The sequence below is a fragment of the Arctopsyche grandis genome, chromosome 10, assembly GCF_051622035.1.
Source record: "Arctopsyche grandis isolate Sample6627 chromosome 10, ASM5162203v2, whole genome shotgun sequence".
Classification (NCBI taxonomy): domain Eukaryota; kingdom Metazoa; phylum Arthropoda; class Insecta; order Trichoptera; family Hydropsychidae; genus Arctopsyche; species Arctopsyche grandis.
The window spans coordinates 3,590,079-3,604,589 of NC_135364.1; the positions used below are offsets into that span (position 1 = coordinate 3,590,079).

The 14,511-nt window shown below is 38.4% G+C and overlaps 1 protein-coding gene across 1 annotated transcript; it reads left to right on the forward strand.

The window, feature by feature from the left end:
* The first annotated feature begins 1,260 nt into the window (after nt 1-1,260).
* Nucleotides 1,261-14,229, forward strand: LOC143918023 (uncharacterized). The gene is made up of 8 exons (XM_077439671.1): nt 1,261-1,345; nt 5,076-5,364; nt 5,444-5,676; nt 5,756-5,859; nt 10,555-10,705; nt 10,796-10,993; nt 11,070-11,684; nt 13,858-14,229. Exons 2-8 carry the CDS (start codon nt 5,156-5,158, stop codon nt 14,133-14,135), a joined length of 1,788 nt encoding a protein of 595 aa, XP_077295797.1. The 5' UTR covers nt 1,261-1,345; nt 5,076-5,155; the 3' UTR covers nt 14,136-14,229.
* Nucleotides 14,230-14,511: the final 282 nt, after the last annotated feature.

Here is a 14,511-nt window from a genome sequence, read left to right on the forward strand (position 1 = left end):
ACTCCTCGGAGGGCTTCTGTGATGCCAATGAGCGCTCGCCGTGATCGCTTGGGCGGATCACGGGGCCAGCCTGCCTTAGTTCGAGGCCGGCTTTTACGAGGGACGCTGCATCTGGCGGTCCGCGCCGGGATCACCGGGCGCCGGACCCACGGGAGAATCTACAGCGACTGATAGATGGTCAGAGTAAAAAAGAGAAAACAAAAGCCGAAGCCGTTGTGGGAATCTCGTCACATTCATCAAAACATTTACTGCGACGCAGAATACATTCCCAAAACCAGTCGAAGCACACCTGCAGCCATTAAACTAAACTCAAGCGGAACACCCCTACCAGTCAAGCGGAACCAAAACGGTCGAAGCACACCGCAGCCATTAAACTACATCGAGCGGAACGGCGCCAATCATTCCAGAAAATTCTACCCTATCGACAAAAGCACATTCCTCGCTTACGCATTAACAACCACCACCACGGGTCAGATGATACCCAGAAACACTATAAAAGGAGGTACAACCCAAACAACGCCAGTCGACATCCAGCTCCTGACCTGCCACCACTACACTACGCGGACTTGGAAGATCAACCAGCCGAACGAGCCAGCAACACACTGCCGTATCCCGAGACCTTTCGAACATAGCCGAACGAACGAGCCAGCAACACACTGCCGTATCCCGAGACCTTCCGAACATAGCCGAACGAACGAGCCAGCAACACACTGCAGTATCCAGAGACCTTCCGAACACAGCCGAACGAACGAGCCAGCAACACACTGCCGTATCCAGAGACTTGCTGAACATAGCCGAATGCCGAGCCAGCGACACTCTACCACATCCAGAGACCTCTGAACGACATACTTTTGCCAACAATTAATCATACTTGTGTATACGTTGTTACTTCAAAATAAATACCATATCCAACATATAGCTGTATTTAATACCGAACACAGACGAACCTGTCTATAACACATGGCGGACTGGTGGTGAAGAACACCTTCACAACTAGATAAGTCCCCATACCGTAAGAGGACAACCAACGGCCATGAGGGTTTTGGCTCGGACAATCATAGTAACGAGAACTTGAGTGCCAAATATTGTGTATTCGCGTGGACTATTCGTCACCCCAATGTGACGAATAGTCCAATTACCTATATATCTATGTTATGAATTGATTTTTATTCACTGATCTCAAGGGACCACTCCTGTCTGGCCGGCCGGAAAGTAGAGCAGTGTCGTGTTTTGCGTGGTGGCAACGACCAATTGCGTTGTGGCAACACTAGAAGTGTTATGGCGGTGTGGCAGGTGGCGGCAGTGCTAGAAGTAGACTGCTCTGCTGTTCTTTGAGGTGTCATCGGTCAGTTCCTAGTCTGCGCGACCCCTCCCCTCCCCTCCCCTCACCCCCCCCCGCCCGCCCACGTCTCTGTCTCTGTCTCTTTCTGTCGGCCCCGCACCGCCATACGTCCGTCCCTGTCTCGCTCCAAGGGAATGTGCGTATTGCGCTCTCGCCTCACATATTGGCCTCACATTTCGCCTGACGTATGTGTCCTCCCCGCCCCGCGCCCCGCGTCCCGCGCCCTCTGCCTGTCAGCTGGTTACACCCCCTTTTCCGCGTCGAACTTCGATGTCTGATATTCCGTTTGATCGATTCGCGTTTCGGATCGACATATGTGGATGATGCCTTTGTACAATGAAAGCCACAATCCTCTTGTGTTTGAACTGATAATAACATTGTAAATATAGATTACGGTTATTCACGTCCGCCTCGATATGGTAGATGGCTTAGGTAGGCGTTGAGTTATTCGGGACCCTTTTGATTTTAGTTATCCGCAAATTATCTCATGCATCACTTGGGCCAAAATTCTGCAAAAATTCGATTGGCTGAAAAATTTATTTATTAAAAATTTCGAATTTTTTCATGCAAAAATATCCTTACAATATATATATAAAATGTTTTTAGGCTATTGATATTTTATTTCTATTTTAAATATATACATATAAAATATATAAAAATACATTTAATTTTATTTTACACACATTCACAAGCTACCTAAAACATTTAAATGCTAAAAATTATACTTTATTTCTTCTAGTGCGCTCTCCATATTGAAACTTTTTTTAAAATATTTCTACTAGTATAGTTTGAATGTAAATGAAAAAAAAATGCATTAAAAAAAACTGATCCTAAAATCATACAAATGTAAATTCCATGAATATAATATTGAGGTTTCACTGTATTACGATTGCACATGAAGAGTGTAATTTTCTTAAATATGTTTGATTTGAAGAGATTTTAGCTATGCTTAACCCTTAAGAGTGCTGACGTCTTTTCTGTTGAAAGCCCGCCACGCTGAAAATTTCCAACTAGAATTATTTAGAATTCCAATAGAAAGCAGGTATAAAAATTGTAGCTAATCCAAACAAACCCTAGATAACTACCGCTGAGTATTGTAAAGTTGTGTTTAGACTCTCTAATATATCTTGCAACAATATAAAATAAACAAAACAATTCTATTAATAAATGTATTTTTCCAAAACTAGTTCCATCTTCTTCATTGTTGTTAAAATGTAATGCTCACAATCTAAATTTCAAGTCACAATCTAAAATACTCAGCAGTTAGGGATTTCTATCGGGAAATTCTGATATGGTTATAATTTCAGAAATTCTGGTGTAAACCAGTCTTTATAAACATTGACACGGATTACATGACTCATGTTCAATGCACTTTTTTTCAATACTACCTTTAAAGGCTTAGCAGCTAGTATTCTTATTTGCTTTGTACATGCTCAATATACAACGCCTATAGGCGTTTTGCAGGTCCATAGACTTTGGCCAGCATTAAATTTTGGTCAGCATTAAAAGGGTTAAATCAATGGTGTAATATGTGAAACATTCTTACAAGTTCAATTATAGAATATCATATAAGATTAAGTACGTTTAAAAAAACAAAGTAGGTTAAAGATAACTGATGATTATTACAACATCCAGAAAGTTAGATTACTGGGTTACTGGGTCTGAAGCAAGGGAATCTGATTTTGCCTTCGATCATTTCTTATCGTAAAGTCTAGTATTAGTCGTAAATGATTTGAATCAATGCACAATTTGGTTATGCTAGTTTTGTCTGGTTTTTTTTGGAAAGTTGAAAGCTTTGTAGGCAGGGAAGGCTTATGTTTCGACCTTGTCTCGACCTATAGAAACTCAGATGAGTTTTCAAGGGGATTTCTTATGTTAAGGGTATAAGTATGATTGTATTGTTGCGTAGGGGTGGGTTCAGGATCCAAATGAAAGGCGAAAGTCGCTTCACAGCATTTATTCACCGATTCAAGAGGTCCACACGGATCCACGGATCCACGCTCATTCCAGAATAATCTGATCTACCGTGCGTACCTCCTTATAAAGGACAAGTTGCACATCACAGCTTCCCCGATCCATTAATGTGTCTATTGTCTAGACGAGTGGCGAGTCTTATTGTTTATGCATACACTCCCCATGTCTGTGAGAACTCCAGCGAATCCTTTGTTTGGGCACTTACTGAGTCCCGTTAATCTTATCCGGGGTCTCATGAATTCACTCAGGCAGTGGATATTGTCTCTCATGTTTCCACGTTACAGTATGTAAGGTGAAGGAGGTAGTTGCTCGACTTCGGAGGAGTAGCTTTCTGAAATCCAGAGGCTCACTTGTGTTTGAGAATGATGCGCTAGTTTTATTTTATTTTTATTCAATCAATCTATGTGCACTCGTCTTTACAGATCGCTCCAATGCGACGGGTGTACTATACATATTGTTGCGTAGGGGTGGATGGAGGATCCAAGTAAAAGGCCAAAGTCGTTTCACAGCATTTATTGGTGATTAAGGAGATACACGCACTGGCAGTGCTCTGTCCAGAATGTCTTGATATCGCCTACGTACCGCCTTATAAAGGGTCGATCTCTCAGGACGTCTAATCTGTTTACCTGTTGTATAGTCACGTATTCGGATATGTATTTCCACGACATTGGGTCTCCCCGTACCGATTCTGAGAAAAGCCTAATAACGGTCATTGTTTAGCCTAAATGCACTTAGAGTCCAGATATAATCCTGGAAGTAAGTGCAAGCACTTAGTTAATCCGATAACAGATATCCGTTGGTCCGCCTACCGCCTTATAACGGATCGGTCGCTCATAACGGATCGGTCGCTCAGGGCATCTTCGACGTCCGGTTACTTCCCAATTGTTAAGGCATGTACCCGGATATGTATTCCCACGACACTCAGTCCCACGGTATCGGTCACTTCTGAGAAGGGACCAATAGCGGCCAATTCGGTGGCCATTGTTTAGCCTACTTGCACTTAGTCTGCAGATAATCCTCGAAACCAATTATAACGGTCACACAGTGTCAGGGATGCGCCTCAGCCTAATCCGATTGCACTTAACCGGCGGCTCTTTTTTGTATACGCTACAATATCAAGAAACGCACTAAATTATATACATAATTCGAAATTATACATGACATCTATGGTCAAACATAGCAAACATCGTATACAATAATAATCCACGGAGACATCTATGGAGAGAAATCCAGCGAACCTTGAGATATAACATAATAACTCAAGATTTCGCGAGAGAATTGGGGAGGGAGAGCCAATTTTGCAGGAACCGTTTCAAAGAAAATCAGAGAAGTTGGCAAACTCTGATGGGAAACGACCGACCTGGTCACAAACCAAGGTCTGACCAGCAGCAAGTAGTGTGAATCGAACTCGTAACCACACTGACCATAGCAAGATATGCTAACCATGCTACTGGTTATATCCTGGTTGTGCAATATGCTTTTGGGGATTCCTGCGGGCTCCCGATTGTTCATATGGTCGACTTGAGTCTTTGCCTTTGTGTGAGCGAAGATATTTCAGGCGAGGTCACTCGTACAGGAACGCGATGAGCCGTAGATGTGATCACTGATCTGTACAAGTACAGATTCATATTGAGTCTTTGATACTTTGTCACTTTCAAAAGTTGAACCTTTCCGAGATTGGCCGAATCTTGTGCACCGTACATTTTAACAAGTGGAAGTGTTTTGTTTCGTATATAATGTTTGTTTTTTCTGTTTCTAGTTTTCACCAAAGCCAATTTCACGAGTGGATAGACCTGCAAACGCAAGCTGTCGGGTGTGTGGCATATCTTCGTGGTGGGAATGGGTGGCGCAATAAGCGCGGGACGGGACAACAATGATCTGGTGGAGAAATTGGTGCGCGCTCGATACCTGCGCTCTTCGCATGTGCACCGGGTGTTCCGGGCCGTCGACAGAGGCGACTACTTCGTGCCGGCCGAGAAGAAGAGAGCCTACGATGACCTGGCGTGGAAGTACGGCCTGTTGCACCTCTCCTCGCCGTGCATCTATTGGTAACTACAGTCAAACTTTGACTCCGGCTGGAGGCTGTTCAACGGCTGGCGGTTTGATTTTGATTTTGTATCGTTTCAGCGATGTGATGGAGGGTTTGAAGCTGAAGCCAGGTCTCAGTTTCTTGAACGTCGGCTCGGGAACAGGGTATTTGAGCACGATGGCCGGGTTGATACTGGGCACCGGCGGTGTGAATCACGGCATCGAGCTGCACGATGAGATCGTGCAGTACGCTTACGACAGGTTGAATGAGTTTATTTTGAATTCTCCGGCCGTAGACGAGTTTGACTTCTGCGAGCCCAAGTTCACAGTCGGTGAGTGGTTGTCGCGGAGTCGGTTTCGGCTTGAGCTGTATTATATTGGACAATGTGACGCAAATGGTTTCTTTTGTAGGGAACTGTTTGAGTCTGTCTCCTCCGGAACAACAGTACGATCGGGTGTATTGTGGCGCTGCTTGTCCTGTGGAATACGAAAATTACATGAAAAATTTAATAAAGGCATCCAACTTTTCTTTTTATTAATATTGGAAATGTTTATATTAACTATCGTTTTGTTTGGTTTTTGATTCGAGGCTATTTATGTGCCTTTTGCGATGGCTGAAATCATGCTCAAAACAGCCTTTTATTTCACTGTATAGGTATATTTTTACTTTATCTATGTACGTAGTAACAATAGATGAAGTTTTGTGATCATGCGAAAATTCGAACTCGAGATTTTGACTGATTCGAACTCAGAATCGATCACTGATCACGTTTTCATGATCTAGAAAAAATGTGTGTGTGTGTGTATTTTGGGGATATTTTTAACACCGTTAGTCCTATCGAACTGAAACTTAGTATCGGTTACTGAAATTCTTATCGACACGACGTAAATTTTTTTCAAATTTTTAAGTTGACCGGAAATGGTACCTCGCCTTATAGGTGTCCTCTTTTTTTAAGTTTTTGAATTCAATTATCTCCCAAACCACTAATTGAATCGGACTGAATTTTTTTTAAATATAATACAAATAATAATTTTTATAACCTCATATTTTTAAATATTTCTATCTGAACCGGAAGCAGTACTTTTACTCTAGAGAATCGAAGTTTTTTATGTTTTTTTCAGAAACCTCTTGGTTTATTGAACTGAAATTTCATATCTAGAAGTTTAAGTTTAATACCAAGCTAATTATAAAATTTAGTTAGCATCCGTCAACCGGAAGTAGCAGTTTACTCTTGTTCGATTTTTCTTCCACTATTTTTTTCGACCCCTTAAACATGTGTGTTCGTCACAAAAAAATTCAAGTATAATTCTTGTAGCAATTTGATGAAAATGAAAAAAAAACTATTAAATTTTATATACCGGAAGTGGGATTTTTTTCACTTAGAAAGGTTGAAAATGTTGTGCCCACTACTCTGTCCACACCCCTGAACGTATTAAGCTGAAAATTTATATTTCTATCCTTTATGTACTAACTTAGAGCTGGTAGGGTTTTGATCAGAATTCGTAAACCGGAAGTAGTATTTTTTTTAAAAACAATATTTCATTATTTTATTTTGACCTTTTAAATTGTTTTAAGCTTCTTGATATTTAATGTGTATAATAAAAATAGTGATTTTAAGTAAAAATAAAAAAAGAATTACTTAATTTAATGAACCGGAAGTGGGATTTTTTTCCTCGTAGAAAGGTCAAAAATGTTGTGCCCACTACTCTGTTTGCACCCCTGATCGTATTAAGCTGAAAATTTATATTTCTATCCTTTATGTACTAACTTAGAGCTGGTAGGGTTTTGGTCAGAATTCGTAAACCGGAAGTAGTATTTTTTTTAAAAACAATATTTCATTATTTTTTCATTATTTTATTTTGACCTTTAAAATTGTTTTAAGCTTCTTGATATTTAATGTGTATAATAAAAATAGTGATTTTAAGTAAAAATAAAAAAAAAAATTACTTAATTTAATGAACCGGAAGTGGGATTTTTTTCCTCGTGGAATGGTCAAAAATGTTGTGCCCACTACTCTGTCCACACCCCTGAACGTATTAAGCTGAAACTTTATATTTCTCTCCTTTGTGTACTAACTTAGAGCTGGTAGGGTTTTGGTCAGAATTCGTAAACCGGAAGTAGTATTTTTTTTAAAAACAATATTTCATTATTTTTTCATTATTTTATTTTGACCTTTAAAATTGTTTTAAGCTTCTTGATATTTAATGTGTATAATAAAAATAGTGATTTTAAGTAAAAATAAAAAAAAATTACTTAATTTAATGAACCGGAAGTGGGATTTTTTTCCTCGTAGAAAAGTCAAAAATGTTGTGCCCACTACTCTGTCCGCACCCCTGATCGTATTAAGCTGAAAATTTATATTTCTATCCTTTATGTACTAACTTAGAGCTGGTAGGGTTTTGGTCAGAATTTGTAAACCGGAAGTAGTATTTTTTTTTAAAACAATATTTCATTATTTTATTTTGACCTTTAAAATTATTTTAATTTTCTTGATATTTAATGAGTATAATACTGATAGTGATTTTTAGTAATAAAAAAAATTTGAACAAAATCTGACAACCGGAAGTAGATCTTTTGTTTTGTGCAAGTTTCCATACATTTGCGCTCAATTTGTATCGCTATCATAGTCATCAGTTCAATATCGAATTTTGTTTTGTAACCTTCTTATATTCATCAAATACATAGATAAAGTCATGGGTTGGTCACACCCGAATTTTTTTTATATTTGATCAAATATGTATGAATGATTTAGCAACAGGCGAAAATCATGAGCAAGCGCTTTTCAACAAATGGTTTTGTAATAAATGTTGAAAATTCATAATCCAAAATAGTTCAATTTTGAATGTATCGTCTTGGAAAGTTATTTAATAGTATACTGTGTAGTATTTTTTTTTATTATTTGTCATGGTTTATATTACCTAGTCCTGCCATGAGTTCTGTTACAAATATATTTTATCACAGAGCAAAAAACTAAAAGATATATCGACATAAAACAAATTTTATTTACAACATATACATATAATATAAAACTTAAAAATTTTCGAAATGTCTACCCCTATTTTATATAAATCCCCGTAACCCTTTGAGTGCTGACGTCTTTTCTGTTGAAAGCCCGCCATGCTGAAAATTTCCAACTAAAATTATTTTGAAATCCAATAGAAAGTTGTAGCTAATCCAAACAAACCCTAGATAACTACCGCCAAGGATTTCGAGTTTTGTAAAAGTGTGTTTAGACTCTAATATATATCTTGCAACAATATAAAATACACAAATAAAGTCTATTAATGAATGTATTTTTCTAAAACTACATAGTTCCATCTTCTTCATTGTTGTTAAAATGTAATGCTCACAATCTAAATGCCAAGCCATAATCTAAAATACTCAGCAGTTAGGGATTTCCATCGGGAAATTCTGATATGATATGGTTATAAATTCAGAAATTCTGGTGTAAACCAGTCTTTATAAATATTGACACGGATTACACGACCCATGTTCAATGCATTTTTTTTCAACGGTACCTGGAAAGGCTTAGCGGGTAGTATTTTTGTTAATTTTTATATACTCAAAATATAACGGCTATCGGCGTATTTCAGGCTCATAGATGAGTCTTCCAGAAGGGAGACTCAACCTTATGGTATTCAATATTTACGAGAAAAACCATCGTAAACTTTTGTAACAGAACTTATGGCAGGTTTATGTACAATTAAAAGTAAAATCCAATCTCTTTTATCAATAAGTAGTTATAATGTATGTAGCATTTATCAAAAATCAAATATTATATGAACGACTCATTTGGCTCTGTTAGTATTTCGATAGCAAAAGTCTTTATAAGGGAATGTAAATACCATGTCGAGTGCTAAACGAAAATGTCTTAAATTATACTCAATCACACTGAGCAACAAACAAATTTACTTACCGGAGCGGAAAGTAATCAATCTATACTAAGTTTCGCCCACTGAATTCGTTTATGTCAATGATTTTTGTTGGTTTCTTCTCGTTGATGAGATATGAGCGTTTAAATAGGTATTAGAATCAATAGTCAAGTGTTTTTTTTTTATATTGATTGTGATTTTTATTGATTTTAAATATGCATAGTTAATTATGTAGCGAATTTTAAAATTCGAATATATTTTTTTCTCGAGTTATCATGCATTTATTGAACCAGTTCTGTATTTCACTACGATTACAAGCGTTGGTTTTCAATCTGTATATTTTTTTATTTCATCTGAATGTAATAATTCGAGCGGTAACTGATTTTAAATTACAATACGAAACGAAATGCTCGTTAGTGAACGTGAGCGAGTGAGATGTAGTGATGCGCTCTCCATTCTTCATCTCACTCTTGCATCATATACAATGGCCATTTTATATGATGCATTTTACCGCTCGAATTAGTACGTTTAGATGATAAAACATACATACATAAATAAAACAATCCTTATAAACGTAGTTCAGTGAAAAACGTTGTGGAAAATAAATGTGTAAGAAAAAAGTTTATTTTTGACTTGTAAAATTTGCTAGATTGTGGGTACTTAAAAACAATAAAATAGAAAACATATTCGACTATTGATTTCAATACTCACTTTTGGCACATAAATAATAGATTTTGAGTTAAATACTGCAAAAGCCAAAAATCTGTAAAAACTGCGTGTTTTTTAAACATCCATATCTCATAAACGAGAAAAAAATTGCCACATTCGAATTCAATGTTAGTTCAAGTGTCCAGTTGTTATATGTGTTATTAGCTTGAAAGTTTGATTTTGAAAAGCCTTTGCAGTTCAATTCCCGCTTATTTGTTGCAATTTGAAGAATCGAAATCCCTTTTAGACTGTTTCTATATTGAGGCCCGCTTAGTATGGCTTACAAGTTGGTATTTCTATTATTATAATTTTGGGCTATTGATAAATTCTGCCGTTGCAAAGTGGCATGTGTTGCTTTGAACGGGTTAGTGATGGTTTTAATGAGTAATATTTACGGGACAATTCCTCAGTTGATCGGCCACGTCATTAAGTATTAAGTATATTAATTGAAATTACATTGTATTATATGTAATACAACGGAGGATGAAGTGCATATTTGGTAAACGTGTGGTTACCAGATTCGAATCCGATTTACCGTGTCTACGATCAAGCCCGTTCAACGTAGGATTCATTTATGCAATCTGACAGAGTTAACGTTTGATATTAAATGTATGCACTGTTCGATTAAGGTCGGTGGAATTCTCGTGATGCCGTTAGAGGATAGTCTTCTTTGGATCAGGCGAATATCGAGCACTCAGTGGGCCACTAAGAAGTTACACTGCGTGTCTTTCTCAACGTTGGTCTCGCCGGCTGTAAATCAAAGCGAACCAGTCGTGCTGCGTAAGTGGTTTTGATACATTTCTGTAATGCGTTTATGATGTAATGGTTTTGGTTTTTTGTTATCGTCGTGTGTTTGATATCAACTTTCAGCCGACATTGTACCGGCAACGCTTCAGGTCATGTGCCGGGCTACGATACGTCGTGTGCTCCGCGACGCTATAGCCGAGGAGGAACCGATACTGCTCGAGTCCCTCATGAAGTCCGAAATCGCCAAGCCGAAGAAGAAGCATTCGTTCAATCACGTCAAAACGTTCTGTCTTTCGGTCGACGACGAAGATAGCGATTCCGGTAATGATACAATACGAAGCTCGGTTTTGCATGTCGACATATATTCTATAATATATATATCTCGTTTTTTTGTCAGAAGATTTCAACAGGCTTCACAACCTGGAATCGGAGTCGGGTTCTCGTGAGATGAACGCTCTGCTGCGTCTGGTTTTGAGCATGGGCAACCGTCGTAGAAATATGAGTTTCATCGAAACCGAAACCAACTCTGGCTCCGGCTCTGGCTCCGGCTCCGGTTCCGGCTCCGGCGACGACACGAACGACAGCAGCTCGTCGGACGATCCAGACTCGTCGGTGAGCAGCAGCGACTCTGTTCCAACCTTTGACAAAGACGAGGAGGAGACCGTCGATAGGGAGGCTAAAAATAACGCCGCAAATAAGAACAGCAGCATGGAGCAGGAGTCGAGCAGTAACAATAAAGATTCGTTGGAAGAGATCGACTCGGCCATGAATCCGAGCTCGTCCAAGCTGAGCGACCAGTTGAGATACTTCAACTCCATTCCGACCAATCGCACGTCGTCCGACGACTCGGACAGCAAGAGGAACAAGTTCGATAGCGGAATAGTGGACGACATGGCTCAGATTCCGGCCGGATATTGCAGCTCGTCGTCGTATAAGAGTATGAGCGATCAGATGGACACCAATTCCAGCGACGACAACTCCTTAGATCAAGCGAGGCCAACGGATTCGGACGGTTTGTATTATCTTTTATATATTTACCGATGCACTTGCGAGTAAAATTAACAAACAATCGGACATACGTCGAGCATCAAGCATCAAATACGACTGCTGGACAAATTATTATGAAATGTCCACAGACCGTTGCCACTTGACAACAATACGAAGCCTAAAGCCATTTTTATTATTATAACGTTTCTCTGGTTTCATTGTTGAAACAGTTCCTGCATTAAATTGGCCAAAAACCATCCTACCTACTATGTCAACACTATTTGATTAAATTCCAATAGAGGAATAGAAAGGAATTCAATTACAATATGATTACATTCCAGTAATGCCACAATGGTCCAAACTTTAAATAAATAAATGATTATTCGTGTTTAATCCCTTGCCCGCGGCAATAAATATAGCGAACAAGCCTTGTACGCGGCATCTTTTTCGCGAATTTGGCAATCGAGTTTTCGAACTTAAATACATATTTTAATATTTACTCAAGTAACCAGATATGTTAATTAACACATAAAGTATTATTTTAAACAATAAAATACATAATATATCTCGTAGTTTTGGCTTAATTGTCAAATAATCATTCTTCATACAATTGAGACGTATCGTTGCCATTGTTCAACAGACGTGACGTCACATAAACGAGGTTTCAGTACGGTTCCACAAAAAACTAATTTTGACTGGTATAATGAATTTTAAGCAAATTGAATAGATGGCATTCAACTCTCAGTAATATATTCACCAATTTTGAACCTTAAAACAGTTGAAATAGGCGTATATAAGGCTCAAAATCCCGTGCAAAGTTCAGAAATTCTATGGAAGACAGCCGCGCTACAGACTTGTCGCGCAAAGCTTCCATACAAGACGGCCGCGGGCAAACAGTTAAAGGCATAGTCAAAAAGTATGAGTGAGCGATAAGATAATTAAATGACACCGAAACCAAAATTCAATCACTCATAACCATGAAATTAATTTGTTGTATATTGTTTATATGTAAATAGATAGGTAGTTAGTTTCTACTTTTTTGTTTCATATTAAACAATTAAATATAAATTGGTCGTTAACCAACTGTTTGCCTCTTAATGTCTCCAAGTGCAAGGTTATGTGTTACTCCAGATCCAGATCAACCCCCGATCGTACCTTTCCCTATCTTGTTGGTAACTTTTTATTGAACTGGATCGATTCAACTGTTGATCTTGGGGTTGCATTCCAGAGTGACCTAAATTTCTCTGTTCATATCGACTCTGTGTGTTGCTCTGCCTCACGAATGCTGGGGTTTGTCTTTCGTAATTCTCGACACTACCATAATCCCGCTGTTTTGAGATCGCTGTACAATGCCCTAGTTGGGAGTATCTTGGAATACGCCTCTATGATCTGGAATCCTTACACTAAGTCTCTATCTGTGAAGCTTGAACTTGTCCAAAGACGATTTCTCAGACTGCTTTATAAGGAGCAATATGGGATTTACCCATACTTATTTCCTTCAAAATTCGTCATGGGTATGGTCGGCTACACTTCTCTTGACCACAGGAGGAGTGTTGCCCTCATCAAGTTCTTGTTTTCCATATTTAGAGGCTGTACCTCCTGTCCGTCTATCCTGGCTGAGTTGGGCCTTCATGCTCCAGAGAGTGTGATATGGACCCGCCATCGTCCCCTTTTTCACACTCCTTCGGCTAGTACTGTGGCTTTTAGTTATTCTCCCATTCCTCGCGGCCTCCGTTTCTTAAATTCACTGGATGGTGCCATTGACATTTGTCACGTCTCTCTTCATTCTCTGCACCACTTCCTAAGTTATGGAGGTCGCGACCGTTTAGAAAGGTTGAGCTAGTGTTTTTAATTATGATATCATGTTTTATTTAGTTATCTTTTCCTTATTTAATTTGTTTATTTAACTTGTATTTTTTCCTTTTGTACTTCTTAATCTTTTTAGCACACTCGTCCCTTTTTGAGCAATCTGTTAGACGAGTGTGCTTGATTAATTGATTTTGTAAAATAAAATAAAATAAAATATTTAATAGGTATTTGAAAAAAATCCGACCGTGTGTGCTCTCGGATCGTACTGACACATTTCTTTTAATTTTTTATTTATTTAATAACATAATATGCCAACACCCATGCGATGATATGTCATCGGGTACAACACTAGTTTTTATTATAATATATGTTTTCAATGTGAATTTCAGATACTAGCGAACCCACTGATACGTGGCGTCAAAGAAAGCGACATCTCCAGGAAAAGTTCATCGATTCGATAAGTGAAAGGGGTGATTCGAGTGACAGTGACAGTGAGGAGAGGGTTGTGACGCAGTCGAAGATAAAGCGGAAGTCGCCGCTGCCTCCGCACCCTTACAACACCAATAGAAAGACACTATCCAATTTGTTACAGCGGAAGATTCAGTTGTTGCCGTTGCCCCGTCCGCTTAAGTTATTCGTCAATATGAATAGGAACTTTCCCATGTAAACGCGCCGACGAGTTTGTTTTTTTTTTTTTTTTTTTCCCCCCCCCCCCCCTCCCCCATTTTTGAAAGTATGCGAATCAGTTTGTGATGTTTACGGTGTTTAACACCCTTGTCGATTGGTAATACTATACATACATTGTGTATATATATATCTATTAATAATGTGTATTGTATAATACACATATCGTATGTTATAATTACAATAGACTGTTAATATGTGTGTGTGTGTGTGTGTGTTTGTTTGTATGCGACGTTCGATCCGGGTGATTCATGATGTATGTAGTTTTGCTTGACGGAACCAACGTGTAAAGGTTACTTATATATATATATATATATATATATATATATATATATATATATATATATATATATATATAT

Bases quoted from the DNA above. Each gene is read 5' to 3' on its own strand.
- LOC143918023 (XM_077439671.1), top strand. From the start codon at position 5,156: ATGGGTGGCGCAATAAGCGCGGGACGGGACAACAATGATCTGGTGGAG. The intron at 5,365-5,443 runs GTAACTACAGTC...GTATCGTTTCAG, and splicing joins TCCTCGCCGTGCATCTATTG to CGATGTGATGGAGGGTTTGA. The intron at 5,677-5,755 runs GTGAGTGGTTGT...TTTCTTTTGTAG, and splicing joins CGAGCCCAAGTTCACAGTCG to GGAACTGTTTGAGTCTGTCT.